Source organism: Phaenicophaeus curvirostris, chromosome 33 (assembly GCF_032191515.1).
Source record: "Phaenicophaeus curvirostris isolate KB17595 chromosome 33, BPBGC_Pcur_1.0, whole genome shotgun sequence".
Taxonomy (NCBI): domain Eukaryota; kingdom Metazoa; phylum Chordata; class Aves; order Cuculiformes; family Cuculidae; genus Phaenicophaeus; species Phaenicophaeus curvirostris.
This window is the reverse complement of record NC_091424.1, coordinates 2102188-2120166: the sequence shown is the minus strand read 5'-3', so window position 1 is coordinate 2120166 and position 17979 is coordinate 2102188. Positions and strand designations below refer to the sequence as shown.

Genomic DNA, 17979 nt, shown 5'->3' with positions numbered 1-17979 from the left:
GATTTTGGGGCATTTCATGGATTTTGGGTCATTTCATGGATTTTGGGGCCATTTCATGAGATTTTGTGACCATTTAATGAGATTTTGGGACCATTTCATGAGATTTTGGGTCGTTTCATGGATTTTGGGGTCATTTCATGAGATTTTGGGTCATTTCATGAAGTTTTGTGACCATTTCATGAGATTTTGGGGCCATTTCATGAGATTTTGGGGCCATTTAATGAGATTTTGGGTCGTTTCATGGATTTTGGGTCCATTTTATGGATTTTGGGTCATTTCATGAAGTTGGGACAATTTCATGGATTTTGTGACCATTTAATGAGATTTTGGGTCATTTCATGAGATTTTGGGACCATTTCATGAGATTTTGGGGCCATTTAATGAGATTTTGGGGTCATTTCATAAAGTTTTGGGTCGTTTCATGGATTTTGGGGCCATTTAATGAGATTTTGGGACCATTTCATGAGATTTTGGGGCATTTCATAGATTTTGGGGCCATTTCATGAGATTTTGGGGTCATTTAATGAGATTTTGGGACATTTCATGGATTTTGGGGACATTTCATGAGATTTTGGGGTCATTTCATAAAGTTTTGGGTCATTTCATGAGATTTTGGGACCATTTCATGAGATTTTGGGTCGTTTCATGGATTTTGGGGTCGTTTCATGAGATTTTGGGTCGTTTCATGGATTTTGGGGTCATTTCATGAGATTTTGGGTCATTTCATGAAGTTTTGGGACAATTTCATGGATTTTGTGACCATTTAATGAGATTTTGGGTCATTTCATGAGATTTTGGGTCATTTCACGAGATTTCGAGGCCATTTCATGACATTTTGTGTCATTTAATGAGATTTTGGGGCCATTTAATGAGATTTTGGGTCATTTCATGAGATTTTGGGTCATTTAATGAGATTTTGGGTCATTTCATGAAGTTTTGTGACCATTTAATGAGATTTTGGGGCATTTCATGGATTTTGGGGCCATTTAATGAGATTTTAGGTCATTTCATGAAGTTTTGGGACAATTTCATGGATTTTGTGACCATTTAATGAGATTTTGGGGTCATTTCATGAGATTTTGGGGTCATTTAATGAGATTTTGGGTCATTTCATGAAGTTTTGGGACAATTTCATGAGATTTTGGGACATTTCATGGATTTTGGGGTCATTTCATGAGATTTTGGGGCATTTCATGGATTTTGGGGCCATTTCATGAGATTTTGGGTCATTTCATGAGATTTTGGGTCGTTTCATGGATTTTGGGGTCATTTAAAGAGATTTTGGGGCCGTTTCATGAGATTTTGGGTCATTTCATGGACTTTGGGGCCATTTTATGGATTTTGTGACCATTTCATGAGATTTTGGGGCCATTTCATGAGATTTTGGGTCATTTCATGAGATTTTGGGTCATTTCATGAGATTTTGGGTCATTTCATGAAGTTTTGGGACAATTTCATGGATTTTGTGACCATTTAATGAGATTTTGGGGCCATTTCATGAGATTTTGAGGCCATTTCATGAGATTTTGGGTCATTTCACGAGATTTCGAGGCCATTTCATGACATTTTGGGGCATTTAATGAGATTTTGGGGTCATTTAATAAGATTTTGGGGCATTTCATGGATTTTGGGGCCATTTCATGAGATTTTGGGTCATTTCATGAGATTTTGTGACCATTTAATGAGATTTTGGGACCATTTCATGAGGTTTTGGGTCATTTCATGAGATTTTGGGGCCATTTCATGAGATTTTGGGTAATTTAATGAGATTTTGGGTCATTTCATGAAGTTTTGGGACAATTTCATGGATTTTGTGACCATTTAATGAGATTTTGTGACCATTTAATGGGATTTTGGGGCCATTTCATGAGATTTTGGGGTATTTCATGGATTTTGGGGCCATTTCATGAGATTTTGGGGCCATTTCATGAGATTTTGGGTCATTTCATGAAGTTTTGGGACAATTTCATGGATTTTGTGACCATTTAATGAGATTTTGGGGTCATTTCATGAGATTTTGGGATCATTTCACGACATTTAACGTCTTTTAATGAGGTTCTGGGACCATTTCATGAGAATTTGAGGCCATTTCATGAGATTTTGGGGCATTTCATGGATTTTCGGGCCATTTCATGAGATTTTGGGTCATTTCACGACATTTCGAGGCCATTTCATGACATTTTGGGGCATTTCATGAGATTTTGGGTCATTTCATGAAGTTTCGGGACCATTTCATGAGATTTTGGGACCATTTCATGACATTTTGAGTCATTTAACGACATTTTGTGTCAATTAATGAGATTTTGGGACCATTTCACAAGGTTTTAGGACCATTTAATGAGATTTTGGGGTCATTTAATGAGATTTCAGGTCATTTAATGAGATTTCGGGGCCATTTCAAGACATTTTGGGTCATTTAATGAGATTTGGGGACCATTTAACGACATTTTGCATCATTTCATAAGATTTTGGGACCATTTCATGAGGTTTCGGGGTCATTTAATGAGATTTTGGGTCATTTCATGAGGTTTTGAGTCATTTCATGACATTTTGGGACCGTTTCTTCAGATTTTGGGACCATTTCTTGAGATTTTGAATCGTTTCATGAAGTTTTGTGACCATTTAATGAGATTTTGGGACCATTTAATGACATTTTGAGGCTATTTCATGACATTTTGAGTCATTTCATGAGATTTTGGGACCATTTCATGACATTTTGAGTCATTTCATGAGATTTTGGGACCATTTCTTGAGATTTTGAGTCATTTAATGACATTTTGGGACCATTTCTTCCGATTTTGGGACCATTTACTGCGATTTTAAGTCATTTCATGAGATTTTGGGACCATTTCATGAAGTTTTGTGACCATTTAATGAGATTTTGGGACCATTTAATGACATTTTGAGGCTATTTCATGACATTTTGAGTCATTTCATGAGATTTTGGGACCATTTCTTGAGATTTTGAGTCATTTAATGGGATTTTGGGACCATTTCTTCAGATTTTGGGACCATTTACTGAGATTTTGAGTCATTTAATGACATTTTGGGACAATTTCTTCTGATTTTGGGACCATTTCTTGAGATTTTAAGTCATTTAATGACATTTTGGGACCATTTCTTCCGATTTTGGGACCATTTCTTGAGATTTTGAGTCATTTAATGGGATTTTGGGACCATTTCTTCAGATTTTGGGACCATTTACTGCGATTTTGAGTCATTTAATGAGATTTTGGGACCATTTCATGAAGTTTTGTGACCATTTAATGAGATTTTGGGACCATTTAATGACATTTTGGGACCATTTATTGAGATTTTAAGTCATTTAATGACATTTTGGGACCATTTCTTCCAATTTTGGGACCATTTACTGCGATTTTGAGTCATTTCATGAGCTTTTGGGACCATTTAATGAGATTTTGGGACCATTTAATGACATTTTGGGACCATTTCTTGAGATTTTAAGTCATTTAATGGGATTTTGGGACCATTTCTTCCAATTTTGGGACCATTTCTTGAGATTTTGAGTCATTTAATGACATTTTGGGACCATTTCTTCAGATTTTGGGACCATTTCTTGAGATTTTGAGTCATTTCACGACATTTTGGGACCATTTCTTCCAATTTTGGGACCATTTCCTGAGATTTTGAGTCACTTAATGACCTTTCGGGCTCATTTCATGAGCTTTTGGGACCATTTCACGAGCTTCCGCACCATTCCATGCAGTTTTTTTCACCATTTAATGAGCTTTGGGACCCCTTTTCCACGAGAAATCCCACCAAAACCCCCCCAAAACCCCTAAAATGTTGAGTTTTTGGGGTTTTTTTCCAACTCAATAACAAGCGGCGGCCGCCTCGGAGAGGACCAAGGAGACGTTGACGGTGGCGGGTTTACCCGAAGCTTTATCCACAGATTTCTGGAGGACGCCGAGGGGCAACTGCTCGTGTCCCACCACGCAGGTGAAGACGTTCCCCCTCATCCAATCGTCTCCGGTGACGCTCAACGAGCTGTAGGCCACGTAGGAGCTGGCCCGGGGCGACTCGGCGATGGGTTTGGTGGTGACGTAGTCGTGAGCGGGAAGAGGTTCTCCATTCTGGAGCCACCGGACGAAGAAATCCGGAGGGTTGAAGCCTTTGACCAAGCAGGTGAGCGTGAGGACCTCGCGGCTCGAAAGCTGCTCGGCCGGAGGGGCGTAGACGTAGACCGAGGGGGGTTTGGCCTCTCGGGCTGGTGGGATTCAAGGAGAAAGAGAGAAAAAGGTTGGATGGAGGCGGTGGAGATGGAGCTCAGGGGGGTTGGGGGGCTCCAGGCCTGGGTTTGGAGGAGAAATTGAGGGATTGGATGGATTTAGCTCGGTTTTTTGAGACGAAGTGTTGAGGTTCCATCAGTTTATCTCAGTTTTGGAGAAGAAATTGTGGAGTTGGAGCAATTTCTCTTGGTTTTGGAGAAGAAATTTTGAGATTCCATCAATTTATCTCGGTTTTGGAGAAGAAATTACAGAGTTGGAGCAATTTATCTCAATTTTTGAGAAGAAATTATGAGATTCCATCAATTTATCTCGGTTTTCAAGAAGAAATTAGGGAGTTGGATCAATTTATCTCAATTTTGGAGAAGAAATTAGGGAGTTGGATCAATTTATCTCAATTTTGGAGAAGAAATTATGAGATTCCATAAATTTATCTCGGTTTTGGAGAAGAAATTGTGGAGTTGGATCAATTTATCTCAATTTTTGAGAAGAAATTACGAGATTCCATCAATTTATCTCAGTTTTGGAGAAGAAATTAGGGAGTTGGATCAATTTATCTCAATTTTTGAGAAGAAATTATGAGATTCCATCAATTTATCTCAATTTTGGAGAAGAAATTATGGAGTTGGATCAATTTATCTCAATGTTTGAGAAGAAATTATGAGATTCCATCAATTTATCTCGGTTTTGGAGAAGAAATTATGGAGTTGGATCAATTTATCTCAATTTTTGAGAAGAAATTATGAGATTCCATCAATTTATCTCAAATTTCGAGAAGAAATTATGAGATTCCATCAATTTATCTCGGTTTTGGAGAAGAAATTATGGAGTTGGATCAATTTATCTCAGTTTTTGAGAAGAAATTATGAGATTCCATCAATTCATCTCAGTTTTGGAGAAGAAATTAGGGAGTTGGATGAATTTATCTCAATTTTGTAGAAGAAATTAGGGAGTTGGATCAATTTATCTCAATTTTGGAGAAGAAATTATGAGATTCCATCAATTTATCTCGGTTTTGGAGAAGAAATTAGGGAGTTGGATCAATTTATCTCAATTTTGGAGAAGAAATTGTGGAGTTGGATCAATTTATCTCAAATTTCGAGAAGAAATTATGAGATTCCACCAATTTATCTCAATTTTTGAGAAGAAATTAGGGAGTTGGATCAATTTATCTCAATTTTCGAGAAGAAATTTTGAGATTCCATCAATTTATCTCAGTTTTGGAGAAGAAATTAGGGAGTTGAATCAATTTATCTCGATTTTCAAGAAGAAATTTTGAGATTTGATCAATTTATCTCAATTATTGAGAAGAAATTATGGAGTTGGATCAATTTATCTCAATTTTCGAGAAGAAATTTCGAAATTGGATCAATTTATCTCAATTTTTGAGAAGAAATTAGGGAGTTGGATCAATTCATCTCATTTTTTTAGGAGAAATCATGGAATTAGATCAATTCTCTTGATTTTCGAGAAGAAATCATGGAATTTGCCCCGTTTCCCTTCACTTTTCTGAGGAAATTTTGGAATTTCGCTCCATTTGGTGGACGAAATTTTGGAGTCCCACCACGATTTCTTCCATTTTCCTCAAGAAACGATGGAATCGACTCCATTTTTTTAAATTTTTGGACTCGGGTGGCCTGGGCTCCTCCCCCCCCCCCTCAAATTTTCACGCCGGGGGGTTCAAATTTTAGAATTTTTGAGGGTTTGGGGACCTCCAACTTACGATTGGTCTTCTTCAAGCGAGCCTCGGTGGGGAAGAGGAGCTCGGGGTGGGTGACCCGGCAGACGTAGACGCCCCCCGCGTCCCACTCGTCGGCGCAGACGGAGGCCACGCCCTCCACCCCCAGGAGCCCGTTGGCCTGAAGGACCTGGGGGGACATCTTGGTCTCCAGCTTCTCGCCGTCCTCCTCTTTCCTCCAGGAGATCACGAGGCCTTCCAGGTTGGGGAGGTTGGAGACCTTACAGGTCAACTTGGCCGCCTTCTCCTCGAAGAGGTCGGAGAAGAGAGGGGGGAGGGCCTGGACCGACACCTCCTCGGGGCCGGTGGAGGCGTCGTCTACGAGAAAAACCACCAAAACCTTCAAGTTTTGGACCATCCGAGACCTTTTTGAGAAGATCCAGGGGGGGTTCGACCAACACGGAGGAGTTTACGGGTGGTTCCACCTCGAATCGATGGATTTTGAGGTGGTTCCGCCTCAAATCGATGAGTTTTGAGGTGGTTCCATCATAATTTTATGGGTTTTGAGATGGTTCCACCACTAATTTATGAGTTTTGAGATGGTTCCATCACCAATTTATGAGTTTTGAGATGGTTCCACCACCAATTCCTGAGTTTTTAGATGGTTTCAAGCCAAATTTATGGGTTTTGAGATGGTTCCACCTCCAATTTATGAGTTTTGAGATGGTTCCATCACCAATTTCTGAGTTTTAAGAAGGTTTCAAGCCAAGTTTATGAGTTTTGAGATGGTTCCACCTCAAATTTATGGATTTTGAGATGGTTCCACCTCAAATTTATGGATTTTGAGATGGTTCCATCACCAATTTCTGAGTTTTAAGAAGGTTTCAAGCCAAATTTATGGGTTTTGAGATGGTTCCACCTCCAATTTATGAGTTTTGAGATGGTTCCATCACCAATTTCTGAGTTTTAAGAAGGTTTCAAGCCAAGTTTATGAGTTTTGAGATGGTTCCACCTCAAATTTATGGATTTTGAGATGGTTCCACCTCAAATTTATGGATTTTGAGATGGTTCCATCACCAATTTCTGAGTTTTAAGAAGGTTTCAAGCCAAATTTATGGGTTTTGAGATGGTTCCACCTCAAATTTATGAGTTTTGAGATGGTTCCAAATCAAATTTATGGATTTTGAGATGGTTCCACCACCAATTTCTGAGTTTTAAGAAGGTTTCAAGCCAAGTTTATGAGTTTTGAGATGGTTCCACCTCAAATTTATGGATTTTGAGATGGTTCCACCTCAAATTTATGGATTTTGAGATGGTTCCATCACCAATTTCTGAGTTTTAAGAAGGTTTCAAGCCAAATTTATGGGTTTTGAGATGGTTCCACCTCAAATTTATGAGTTTTGAGATGGTTCCAAATCAAATTTATGGATTTTGAGATGGTTCCACCACCAATTCCTGAGTTTTTAGAAGGTTTCAAGCCAAGTTTATGAGTTTTGAGATGGTTCCACCTCCAATTTATGAGTTTTGAGATGGTTCCAAATCAAATTGGTGGATTTTGAGATGGTTCCACCACCAATTCCTGAGTTTTTAGAAGGTTTCAAGCCAAATTTATGGGTTTTGAGATGGTTCCACCTCCAATTTCTGAGTTTTTAGAAGGTTTCAAGCCAAATCGATGGATTCGAGATGGTTCCACCTCAACTTTATGGACTTCGAGGTGCTCCTGAGGACTTCTAGAGACTCACAGCTGCACTCCAGCCCCTTGCTGGTGTTGCGAAGCTCCCCGTCCACCTGGCAGGAGAAGACGGAGCCCGAGTCCCACTCGGCTTGGGTGACGCTCAAGCGGCTGTTGAGCACGGAAGCTCTCCCGGTGTCTTCCAGAAGCTTCTCGGTGGAGATTCCGGCCTCCAGGAGGTTCCCGTCCTTCAACCAGCGGACCTGGAGGGGGCGGCTGGCGCGGACCTGGCAGAGGAGGCTGGAGTTGCGATAGGGACCTTCGAAGTCCTCCTGGGAGGGAGGGTGGAGGGTGATGGTGGGGTTGGAGATGACCGGGGGGGTGGAACCTGGCGGAGAAGACGAGGAGAAGCTGGTTAGAGGTGGGAAAGGCCCTTGGTTCAACCTCGAGGTTGAAGAACGAGGTTGAAGAACGAGGTTGAAGAATGAGGTTGAAGAACGAGGTTGAAGAACGAGGTTGAAGAACGAGGTTGAAGAAAAGGGTTGAAGAAAAGGGTTGAAGCTTGAGCTTGAAGCTCAAGGTGGAAGCTCAAGGTTGAACCTCAAGGTTGAAGCTCAAGGTTGAAGCTCAAGGTGGAAGAAAAAGGTTGAAGCTCAAGGTTGAAGCTCAAGGTTGAAGCTCAAGGTTGAAGATAAAGGTTGAAGATAAAGGTTGAAGCTCAAGGTTGGAGAATGAGGTTGAAGAACGAGGTTGAAGAACGAGGTTGAAGCTCGAGGTTGAAGCTCAAGGTTGAAGCTCGAGGTTGGAGAACGAGGTTGGAGAACGAGGTTGAAGAACGAGGTTGAAGAACGAGGTTGAAGCTCAAGATTGAAGCTTGAGGTTGAAGAACAAGGTTGAACCTCAAGGTTGAAGAATGAGGTTGAAGAACAAGGTTGAAGCTCGAGGTTGAACCTCAAGGTTGAAGAAAAGGGTTGAAGCTCAAGGTTGAAGAATGAGGTTGAAGAAAAGGGTTGAAGAAAAGGGTTGAAGCTCAAGGTTGAAGAACGAGGTTGAAGCTCAAGGTTGAAGCTCAAGGTTGAAGCTCAAGGTCGAAGTAAAAGGTTGAAGAACGAGGTTGAAGAATGAGGTTGAAGAACGAGGTTGAAGAACGAGGTTGAAGAAAAGGGTTGAAGAAAAGGGTTGAAGCTTGAGCTTGAAGCTCAAGGTGGAAGCTCAAGGTTGAACCTCAAGGTTGAAGCTCAAGGTTGAACCTCAAGGTGGAAGAAAAAGGTTGAAGCTCAAGGTTGAAGCTCAAGGTTGAAGCTCAAGGTTGGAGCTCAAGGTTGGAGCTCAAGGTTGAAGCTCAAGGTTGAAGAATGAGGTTGAACCTCAAGGTGGAAGCAAAAGGTTGAAGAACGAGGTTGAAGAACGAGGTTGAAGCTCGAGGTGGAAGGTTTGAGGAGAAGGTTTGAGGAGAAGGTTTTGGCTGAAGGATGGAGCTGGACTCACCGGGGTTGGAGACCTCCACGACGGCTCCTCCCTGCGGGTGCTGGACCTGGCAGAGGAACGGCTGCCGGCTCTTCCCTTCCAGGAAGGGCAACGCCAAGCGGCTGGTGGCCACCGAGGCCCCGGTGGCTTTGGTGGCCTTGAAAGTGGCCACCGAGTCTCCTTGGGGGAGGGTCTGGTTGGTGGCGTCACGCCAGGAGAAGGTGACGTGGCTGGGGACGAAGCCCGAGGCCAAGCAGCCCACGGAGTAGGTCGGGGACGTGGTGGGGACGGAGCAAGGGACCAAGGAGAAGAGGCTGGGGGCGCGGGGACCATCTGGAGGGGGCAGAAAGCAGCGTGGAGGGTCAAGAAAGCAGCATTTGAGGTCAAAAATCATCATCAAACATCAAGAAACCATCATGAAAGGTCAAAAACCATCATCAAACATCAAGAAACCATCATAGAAGGTCAAGAAACCATCATGAAAGGTCAAAAACCATCATCAAACATCAAGAAACCATCATGAAAGGTCAAGAAACCATCATAGATGGTCAAGAAACCATCATGAAAGGTCAAAAACCATCATCAAACATCAAGAAACCATCATAGAAGGTCAAGAAACCATCATCAAGCATCAAGAAATCATCATTAAAGGTTAAAAAACCAGCATGAAAGGTCAAAAAATCATCGTTAAAGGTCAAAAAACATCATTAAACATCAAGAAATTATCATTAAAGGTCAAGAAACCATCATAGAAGGTCAAGAAATGATCATGAAAGGTCAAAAACCATCATGAAACGTCAAGAAACCATCATGAAAGGTCAAAAAATCATCATTAAAGGTTAAAAAACCAGCATGAAAGGTCAAAAAATCATCGTTAAAGGTCAAAAAACCATCAATTTAGGTCAAAAAAGGTCATTAAATATCAAGAAACCATCATGAAAGGTCAAAAAGTCATCGTTAAAGGTCAAAAAATGTCGTTAAAGGTCAAAAATTCATCGTTAAAGGTCAAAAAACATCATTAAAGGTCAAAAAATCATCGTTAAAGGTCAAAAAATCGTCGTTAAAGGTCAAAAAAACAGAATTAAATGTCAAAAAATCATCATTAAAGGTCAAAAATCATCATTAAAGGTCAAAAAAAATCGTTAAAGGTCAAAAATCATCATTAAAGGTCAAAAAAACAGAATTCAAGGTCAAAAATCATCATTAAAAGTCAAAAAACCAGAATTCAAGGTCAAAAATCATCATTAAAAGTCAAAAACCCAGAATTAAAGGTCAAAAATCATCGTTAAATGTCAAAAAAACAGAATTAAAGGTCAAAAATCATCGTTAAATGTCAAAAATCATCATTAAAGGTCAAAAAATCATCGTTAAAGGTCAAAAAACCAGAATTAAAGGTCAAAAAACCAGAATTAAAGGTCAAAAATCATCATTAAAGGTCAAAAAATCATTATTAAAGGTCAAAAATCATCATTAAAAGTCAAAAAAACAGAATTAAAGGTCAAAAATCATTGTTTATGGTCAAAAATCATCATTAAAGGTCAAAAAATCATCGTTAAAGGTCAAAAAACCAGAATTAAAGGTCAAAAATCATCATTAAAAGTCAAAAAAACAGAATTAAAGGTCAAAAATCATTGTTTATGGTCAAAAATCATCATTAAAGGTCAAAAAATCATCGTTAAAGGTCAAAAAACCAGAATTAAAGGTCAAAAATCATCATTAAAGGTCAAAAAACCAGAATTAAAGGTCAAAAATCATCATTAAAGGTCAAAAAACCAGAATTAAAGGTCAAAAATCATCATTAAAAGTCAAAAAAACAGAATTAAAGGTCAAAAATCATTGTTTATGGTCAAAAATCATCATTAAAGGTCAAAAAATCATCGTTAAAGGTCAAAAAACCAGAATTAAAGGTCAAAAATCATCGTTAAATGTCAAAAAACCAGAATTAAAGGTCAAAAAAACAGAATTAAAGATCAAAAATCATCATTAAAGGTCAAAACTCATCGTTAAAGGTCAAAAATCCGGCATGAAAGGTCAAAAATCATCATTTTGTGTCAAACCCCAAAATTTTAGAACCAAAAAACTCCTTGTTGGAGCTAAAAAACCTCGTTTCGGCGCAGAAATTGAAATTTTTGTACACGAAACCCACAATTTTTAGAATTTTTAGAATTTTCAGGGGAAAAAGACGCAGATTTTGAGGTCTAAATAGTCACTTTGAGGTGAAAAAGGATGATTTTGCGCGAAAAATCATCATTTTGGGGTGAAAATCATCGATTTTGACCCAAAAGTCAGATTTTTTAAGCAAATTTCAGCATCTTTGTGCAAAAAAATGAAATTTTGGGCCCCAAACCCTCAAACAACCCAAAATTTTGATTCAAATTTCCTCATTTTGCTGCAAAAATCACACTTTTTACGTAAAAAAACCCCAATTTTGTGAGGAAAAAGGTCGATTTTGGGTCAAAATTTCAAATTTTGGGGCAAAATCTCAAATTTTGGGGCAAAATTTCTCGTTTTGGGGCAAAATTTCAAATTTTGGGTCAAAATTTCAAATTTTTGACCCCAAATCCACGTTTTTAGCTCAAATAAACCGAAATTTTGCACCAAATTTCATGATTTTTTTGGAGGAAAATCCCCTGTAGAGGCTGCCCCACACCAGTATGGACCAGTACGGACCAGTAGGGACCAGTAGCCGACCAGTACGGACCAGTAGAGATCAGTAGGGACCAGTAGCCGACCAGTATGGACCAGTACAGACCAGTACTGGACCAGTACAGACCAGTATGGACCAGTAGGGACCAGTAGCCGACCAGTAGGGACCAGTAGGGACCAGTAGCCGACCAGTACGGACCAGTAGCCAACCGGTACCAACCAGTATAGACCAGTAGGGACCAGTAGGGACCAGTAGCCGACCAGTATGGACCAGTATGGACCAGTACTGGACTAGTAGCCACCCAGTAGGGACCAGTACAGACCAGTGGCCACCCAGTAGGGACCAGTAGGGACCAGTAGGGACCAGTAGCCGACCAGTACAGGCCAGTAGGGACCAGTAGCCAACCAGTATAGACCAGTATGGACCAGTAGGGACCAGTAGGGACCAGTAGCCGACCAGTACCAACCAGTACGGACCAGTAGGGACCAGTAGCCAACCAGTACAGACCAGTAGGGACCAGTAGCCAACCAGTACGGACCAGTAGCCGACCGGTACCAACCAGTACAGACCAGTATGGCCCAGTAGGGACCAGTAGCCAACCAGTATAGACCAGTATGGACCCGTAGGGACCAGTAGCCGACCAGTAGGGACCAGTAGCCAACCGGTACCAACCAGTATAGACCAGTAGGGACCAGTACGGACCAGTAGCCAACCAGTAGGGACCAGTAGCCAACCAATACCAACCAGTATAGACCAGTAACCGACCAGTAGGGACCAGTAGGGACCAGTAGCCGACCAGTATGGCCCAGTAGGGACCAGTACCGGACCAGTACCAACCAGTATGGACCAGTAGGGACCAGTAGGGACCAGTAGGGACCAGTAGCCAACCAGTAGGGACCAGTAGGGACCAGTAGGGACCAGTAGCCGACCGGTACCAACCAGTATAGACCAGTAACCGACCAGTAGGGACCAGTAGGGACCAGTAGGGACCAGTAGCCGACCAGTACGGACCAGTAGCCGACCGGTACCAACCAGTATAGACCAGTAACCGACCAGTAGGGACCAGTAGGGACCAGTACCGACCAGTATGGACCAGTACTGGACTAGTAGCCACCCAGTAGGGACCAGTACAGACCAGTGGCCACCCAGTAGGGACCAGTATGGACCAGTAGGGACCAGTATGGACCAGTAGCCGACCAGTATGGACCAGTATGGACCAGTATGGACCAGTAGCCCACCAGTATGGACCAGTATGGACCAGTATAGACCAGTAGGGACCAGTAGCCGACCAGTATGGACCAGTATAAACCAGTATGGACCAGTATGGACCAGTATAGACCAGTATGGACCAGTCCCAGCCCCTTACCCACCAGTAGGGACCAGTATAAACCAGTATCCCCCCCATTACCTCCCTCAAAGTCATTAACCCCCTTAACTAACCCCGTAATTAGCGCTTAATTAACCCCCCTCCCCTCCCTAATGAGCCCCCGGCCCTTAATTAAACCTCCTGGGGGCCTCGTTAATGAACCAATGGGGGTTAATTAGCGCTGGGGGGGGTGGGAGGAGGTGATTAGTGGTGATTCGTTGCTAATTGATCGGTTATTAGAGGCTAATTAGTCGCATTAATTTGGATTAGAAGCTATTCAGTGGTAATAAGTCCAATTAAATACTAATAAATCCCATTAAATCCTAATTAATTGAGTTAAAGTCTCATAAATCCCATTAAATCCTAATAAAAACCCATGAAAACCTAATTAATTGAATTCAATTCTCATCAATCCCATTAAATCCTAATAAAAACCCATTAAAACCTAATTAATTGAATTCAAGTCTCAGAAATCCCATTAAATCCTAATAAGTCTTATTAAATTCTATTAATTCCCATTAAAGCTCATTAAATTCTATTAATTCCCATTAAAGCTCATTAAATCCTAATAAAATCCCATTAATTGGGATTAAAACCGATTATTAAAACTTATAAATTCTAACAAACCCCATTAAATTCTAATAAAACCAATTAAATTCTAATAAAACCCAATTAATTTCTCATAAAACCCTATTAAATCCCAATAAATCCAATTAATTCTGAATAAAAAGCAATTAAATGCGAATAAAGCCAATTAAATCCCAATAAATCCAATTAAATCCCCATAAACTACATTAATTCCTCTTAAATCCAATTAAATCCTAATAAACCCCATGAAATCTTAATAAATTCTAATAAACCCTATTAAATTCTAATAAAACTCAATTAAATTCTAATAAAACTCAATTAAATTCTAATTAAACTCAATTAAGTTCTAATAAACCCCATTAAATTCTAATAAACCCCATTAAATTCTAATAAAACCCAATTAAATTTTAATTAATGTAATTAAACCCTAAGAAATTCTCATTAAATCCCATTAAATTCTCGTAAATCTCAATAAATTCCACTAAATCATATTAAATTCCGATAAATTCCTATTAAATTCGAGTAAATTCTCATAAATTCCTATTAAATTTGAATAAATTCTCATAAATTCCCATTAAATACTGATAAATTCTTATAATTCCAAATAAAAATAATTAAATTCAATTAAACTCTAAGAAATCCCATTAAATTCTAATAAATTCTATTATTTCCCATTAAATTCTGATAAATTCTATTATTTCCTATTAAATTCTGATAAATTCTACAAATTCTTATTAAATTCTGATAAATTCTGTTAATTCTTATTAAATTCTATTAAATTCTAAGAATCCTTATTAAATTCTGATAAATTCTATTAATTCTTATTAAATTATTTTGATTCTTATTAAATTATTTTGATTCCTATTAAATTCTAAGAAATTCCTCTTGAATTCTATTAAATTCTAATAAAATTCTGTTAAATAGAATTAAATTCTAACACATCGGATTAAATATTAATTAATAATCTCGATTAAAGGTCTAATTAATTAGTAAATATAAAATATATTGATAAAAATTGAGACATATTAAGAATCTCTATTATTATTAATATTAATTAAGATTATATTAATATTTCTATCAATATTATTTTTAATATTTTTATTTAATATTTTATTTAATATTTTATTTAATATTTTCTATTAAAAATCTATTAAAATTAATGATTATTAAGCCTGTCCACGAAAATTAATTGATTTTAAGCGACATCTCTTAAAAATATCAATTAAAATCAACATTAAGGATTCATATTAATTAATATTAAAAAAATCTAATAGAGATTTCTATTAAAAATTCGAGGAATATAAAAATATTCTTAGAAAATTCTATTAGAATTCAAATTAATCGCTATTAAATTTAATATATAATAGAGATTTCTATGAAAAATTAATATTAATTGCGATCAATTAACTTCATGTTGATTGATATCAAGAAATTTCAATTCTATATTAATTTTACTATTAATTAATAGTCATTCTAGTAGAAATTTCTATTAAAAATGAGAATTAATTAATAGGAAATATAAAATCTAAGAGAAAAGTCTCTTAAAACGACTATTAATTAACTATAAAATTAAAATAAAATCAAAATTTCTATTAAAGTGACTCTTAATTAATAGTAGAATTAACCTAGAATTGAAATTTTGATTAAAGCGACTATTAATTAGCCATAAAATTAAAATAGACTCAAAATTCGATTAAAATTAAACCAGAATCGAATTTAACACCGAATCGAAATTTCGATTGAAGTCGCTATTAATTAATAATAAAATTAATATCAATTCAAAAATTCGATTAAAATATCAATTAACAAAGAGTGAAATTAAGACCCAATTGAAATTTTGATTAAAGCGACTATTAATTAATAGTAAATTTAATATAGAATAAAAATTTTGTATAAATTTTCAATTAACCTCTAATTTTAATTAATTCTCCCTCTTATCAATCCCTATTAATCCCTAATAATTATTATTTTTATCCCCTTCATGCTTATCATCCTAATTAAGGGCCGATGAGCCAGTTATTAGCGATTTATTAGCCATTAATCCCTAATTAAAAGGAAATATCAAATTTTCTTGATGAATTTTTCGCTTTTGGCTTGAAATTTCACATTTTTTGCCTCGAATCCCTCAAATTCAGCTCAAAATTCGAGGCGGTTGGTTCCGTTTCACCTCGTCAAAATTAATTGGGGTTAAAATTAACGAATTTAGCTCCGATTCAAAGCAAGAAAATAGAAAAAAAAGAGGAAATTGGGTTAAAAAAATCCAACTTCTCCTTTTTTTGTTGTTTTCGAAACCGGTTTCGAGGTTAAAATTAGATATTTGGGGTCAAAACCAGAAAACCACCTGCGCGGCGGCCATCTTGGAGGCCTCGTTTCCAAATTCTAATTTTTAATTCTCGTTATTTCATCGATCGGAGCCTCGAAAATTTATTCTCAGCCAATTAAAGTGCAAAATTCATCAAAAATTCAGATTTTTAAAGGGTTTTCAGCCCCAAATTTCAATAATTTCCAGGTGAATTCGCCAAATTTGGGCTCCGAAAGTGAGAAATTTAGAAAAAAATCGGTTAAATTATATTAATTGTGTTATTATTAATTAATTAATAATTATTATAAATTATTAAATTCTATCTTTTAACCTATTTTCTCCATTTTAACCGATTTTTCTATCGATTTTTCTCTTTATTTTGATCTTTTCACCCATTTGACATCATTTTTCTCCACATTTCGAGATTTCAACCTCATTTTTGAGATTTTAACCTCATTTTTAATCAAATTTTCTCTCTAATTTGGTATTTTAACCTATTTTTCTATCATTTTTCTCTATTTTAACCTATTTTATATCATTTTTTCTCTCTATTTCAATATTTTACACCAATTTTCTCGACATTTTGATATTTTAACCTGTTTTCCTCCATATTTTGATATTTAGACCTATTTTTTAATCAAATTTTGAGCTTTTCACCTATTTTTCTATCATTTTTCTCACTTTTCCTCTATTTCAACCTATTTTACATCATTTTTTTCTCTTTATTTCAACATTTTCACCCGTTTTACATCCATTTTCTCTACATTTTGATATTTTAACCTCATTTTAAATCAAATTTTCAATCGATTTTGATATTTTAACCTATTTTTCTATCCATTTTCTCTACATTTTAATATTTTAACTGATTTTTCTCTCGATTTTTCTCTCTATTTAAATATTTTAACCAATTTTTATACCAATATTCCCCACATTTCTAGATTTTAACCCCATTTTCTATCAATTTTCTCTCTATTTCTCTACTTTAACCTATTTTTACCTCGATTTTCCCCCAATTTCTTCTATTTTCACCCATTTTTAACCTAAATTTCCCCTTTTTGACATAAATTTGCCCCTAAACCACCTAAATATGATTTTCTCCCCAGACCAAAGTCCAAAAAATCAACATTTTTAACATAAATTCACAAATTTCTGGCTTAATTTACCAATTTTAGACCTAAACTTACCAATTTTTGACCTAAAATATCAATTTTTAACCTAAATTTGCCATTTTTGTCCTAAATTCACCCCTTAAACCACCTAAAATTATTTTCTCCCAAACAAAAGACCCTAAAAATCAACATTTTTAACATAAATGTGCCAATTTTACACTTCATTTGCTATTTTTTAATCTAAATTTGCCATTTTTTAATCTAAATCCAATTTTTATCTAAATTCACCAATTTGGACCTAAATTCACCCCTTAAAGCCCCTAAACATGATTTTCTCCCCATCCAAAGACCCTCAAATAAACATATTTAACACAAATTTATCAAATTTGACCTAAATTCACCAAATTTTGACCTAAATTCACCAAATTTGACCAAAATTTGCCAATTTTTCAATCAATCTGCCAATTTTTGACATAAATTCACCAAATTTTCACATAAATTCACTAAATTTGACATAAATTCACCCATTTTTCAATTAATCTGCCAAATTTTCACATAAATTCACCAATTTTTAACCTAAATTCACCAAATTTGACCTAAATTCGCCAATTTTTCAATTAATCTGCCAATTTTTCACATAAATTCACCAAATTTTGACATAAATTTACCAAATTTTGACATAAATTCACCAAATTTGACCTAAATTCGCCAATTTTTCAATTAATCTGCCAATTTTTCACATAAATTCACCAAATTTTCACGTAAATTCACCAAATTTGACCTAAATTCACCAAATCTGACCTAAATTTTCTAATTTTTGACTTCAAATCACCACTAACCCCCCTCCGGATGCTTCTTTCCTCACCAAAACCCCCTCAACCTTATTTTTTTTCCCCAATCCCA

The 17979-nt window shown here is 36.9% G+C and overlaps 1 protein-coding gene and 1 gene segment (V, D, J or C); both read right to left on the bottom strand.

Moving 5' to 3' along the window:
- Nucleotides 1-17979, bottom strand: part of LOC138732516 (CKLF-like MARVEL transmembrane domain-containing protein 5) — a 104332-nt gene that overhangs the window by 46383 nt on the left and 39970 nt on the right. The window lies entirely within an intron of this gene.
- The window catches only part of LOC138732496 (Ig mu chain C region-like), a 29103-nt gene continuing 13519 nt past the window's right edge, over nt 2396-17979 (bottom strand). The window contains 4 exon segments of the C gene segment in view: nt 2396-4228; nt 5971-6303; nt 7668-7985; nt 9086-9397. Coding sequence covers nt 3834-4228; nt 5971-6303; nt 7668-7985; nt 9086-9397 — 1358 coding nt within the window.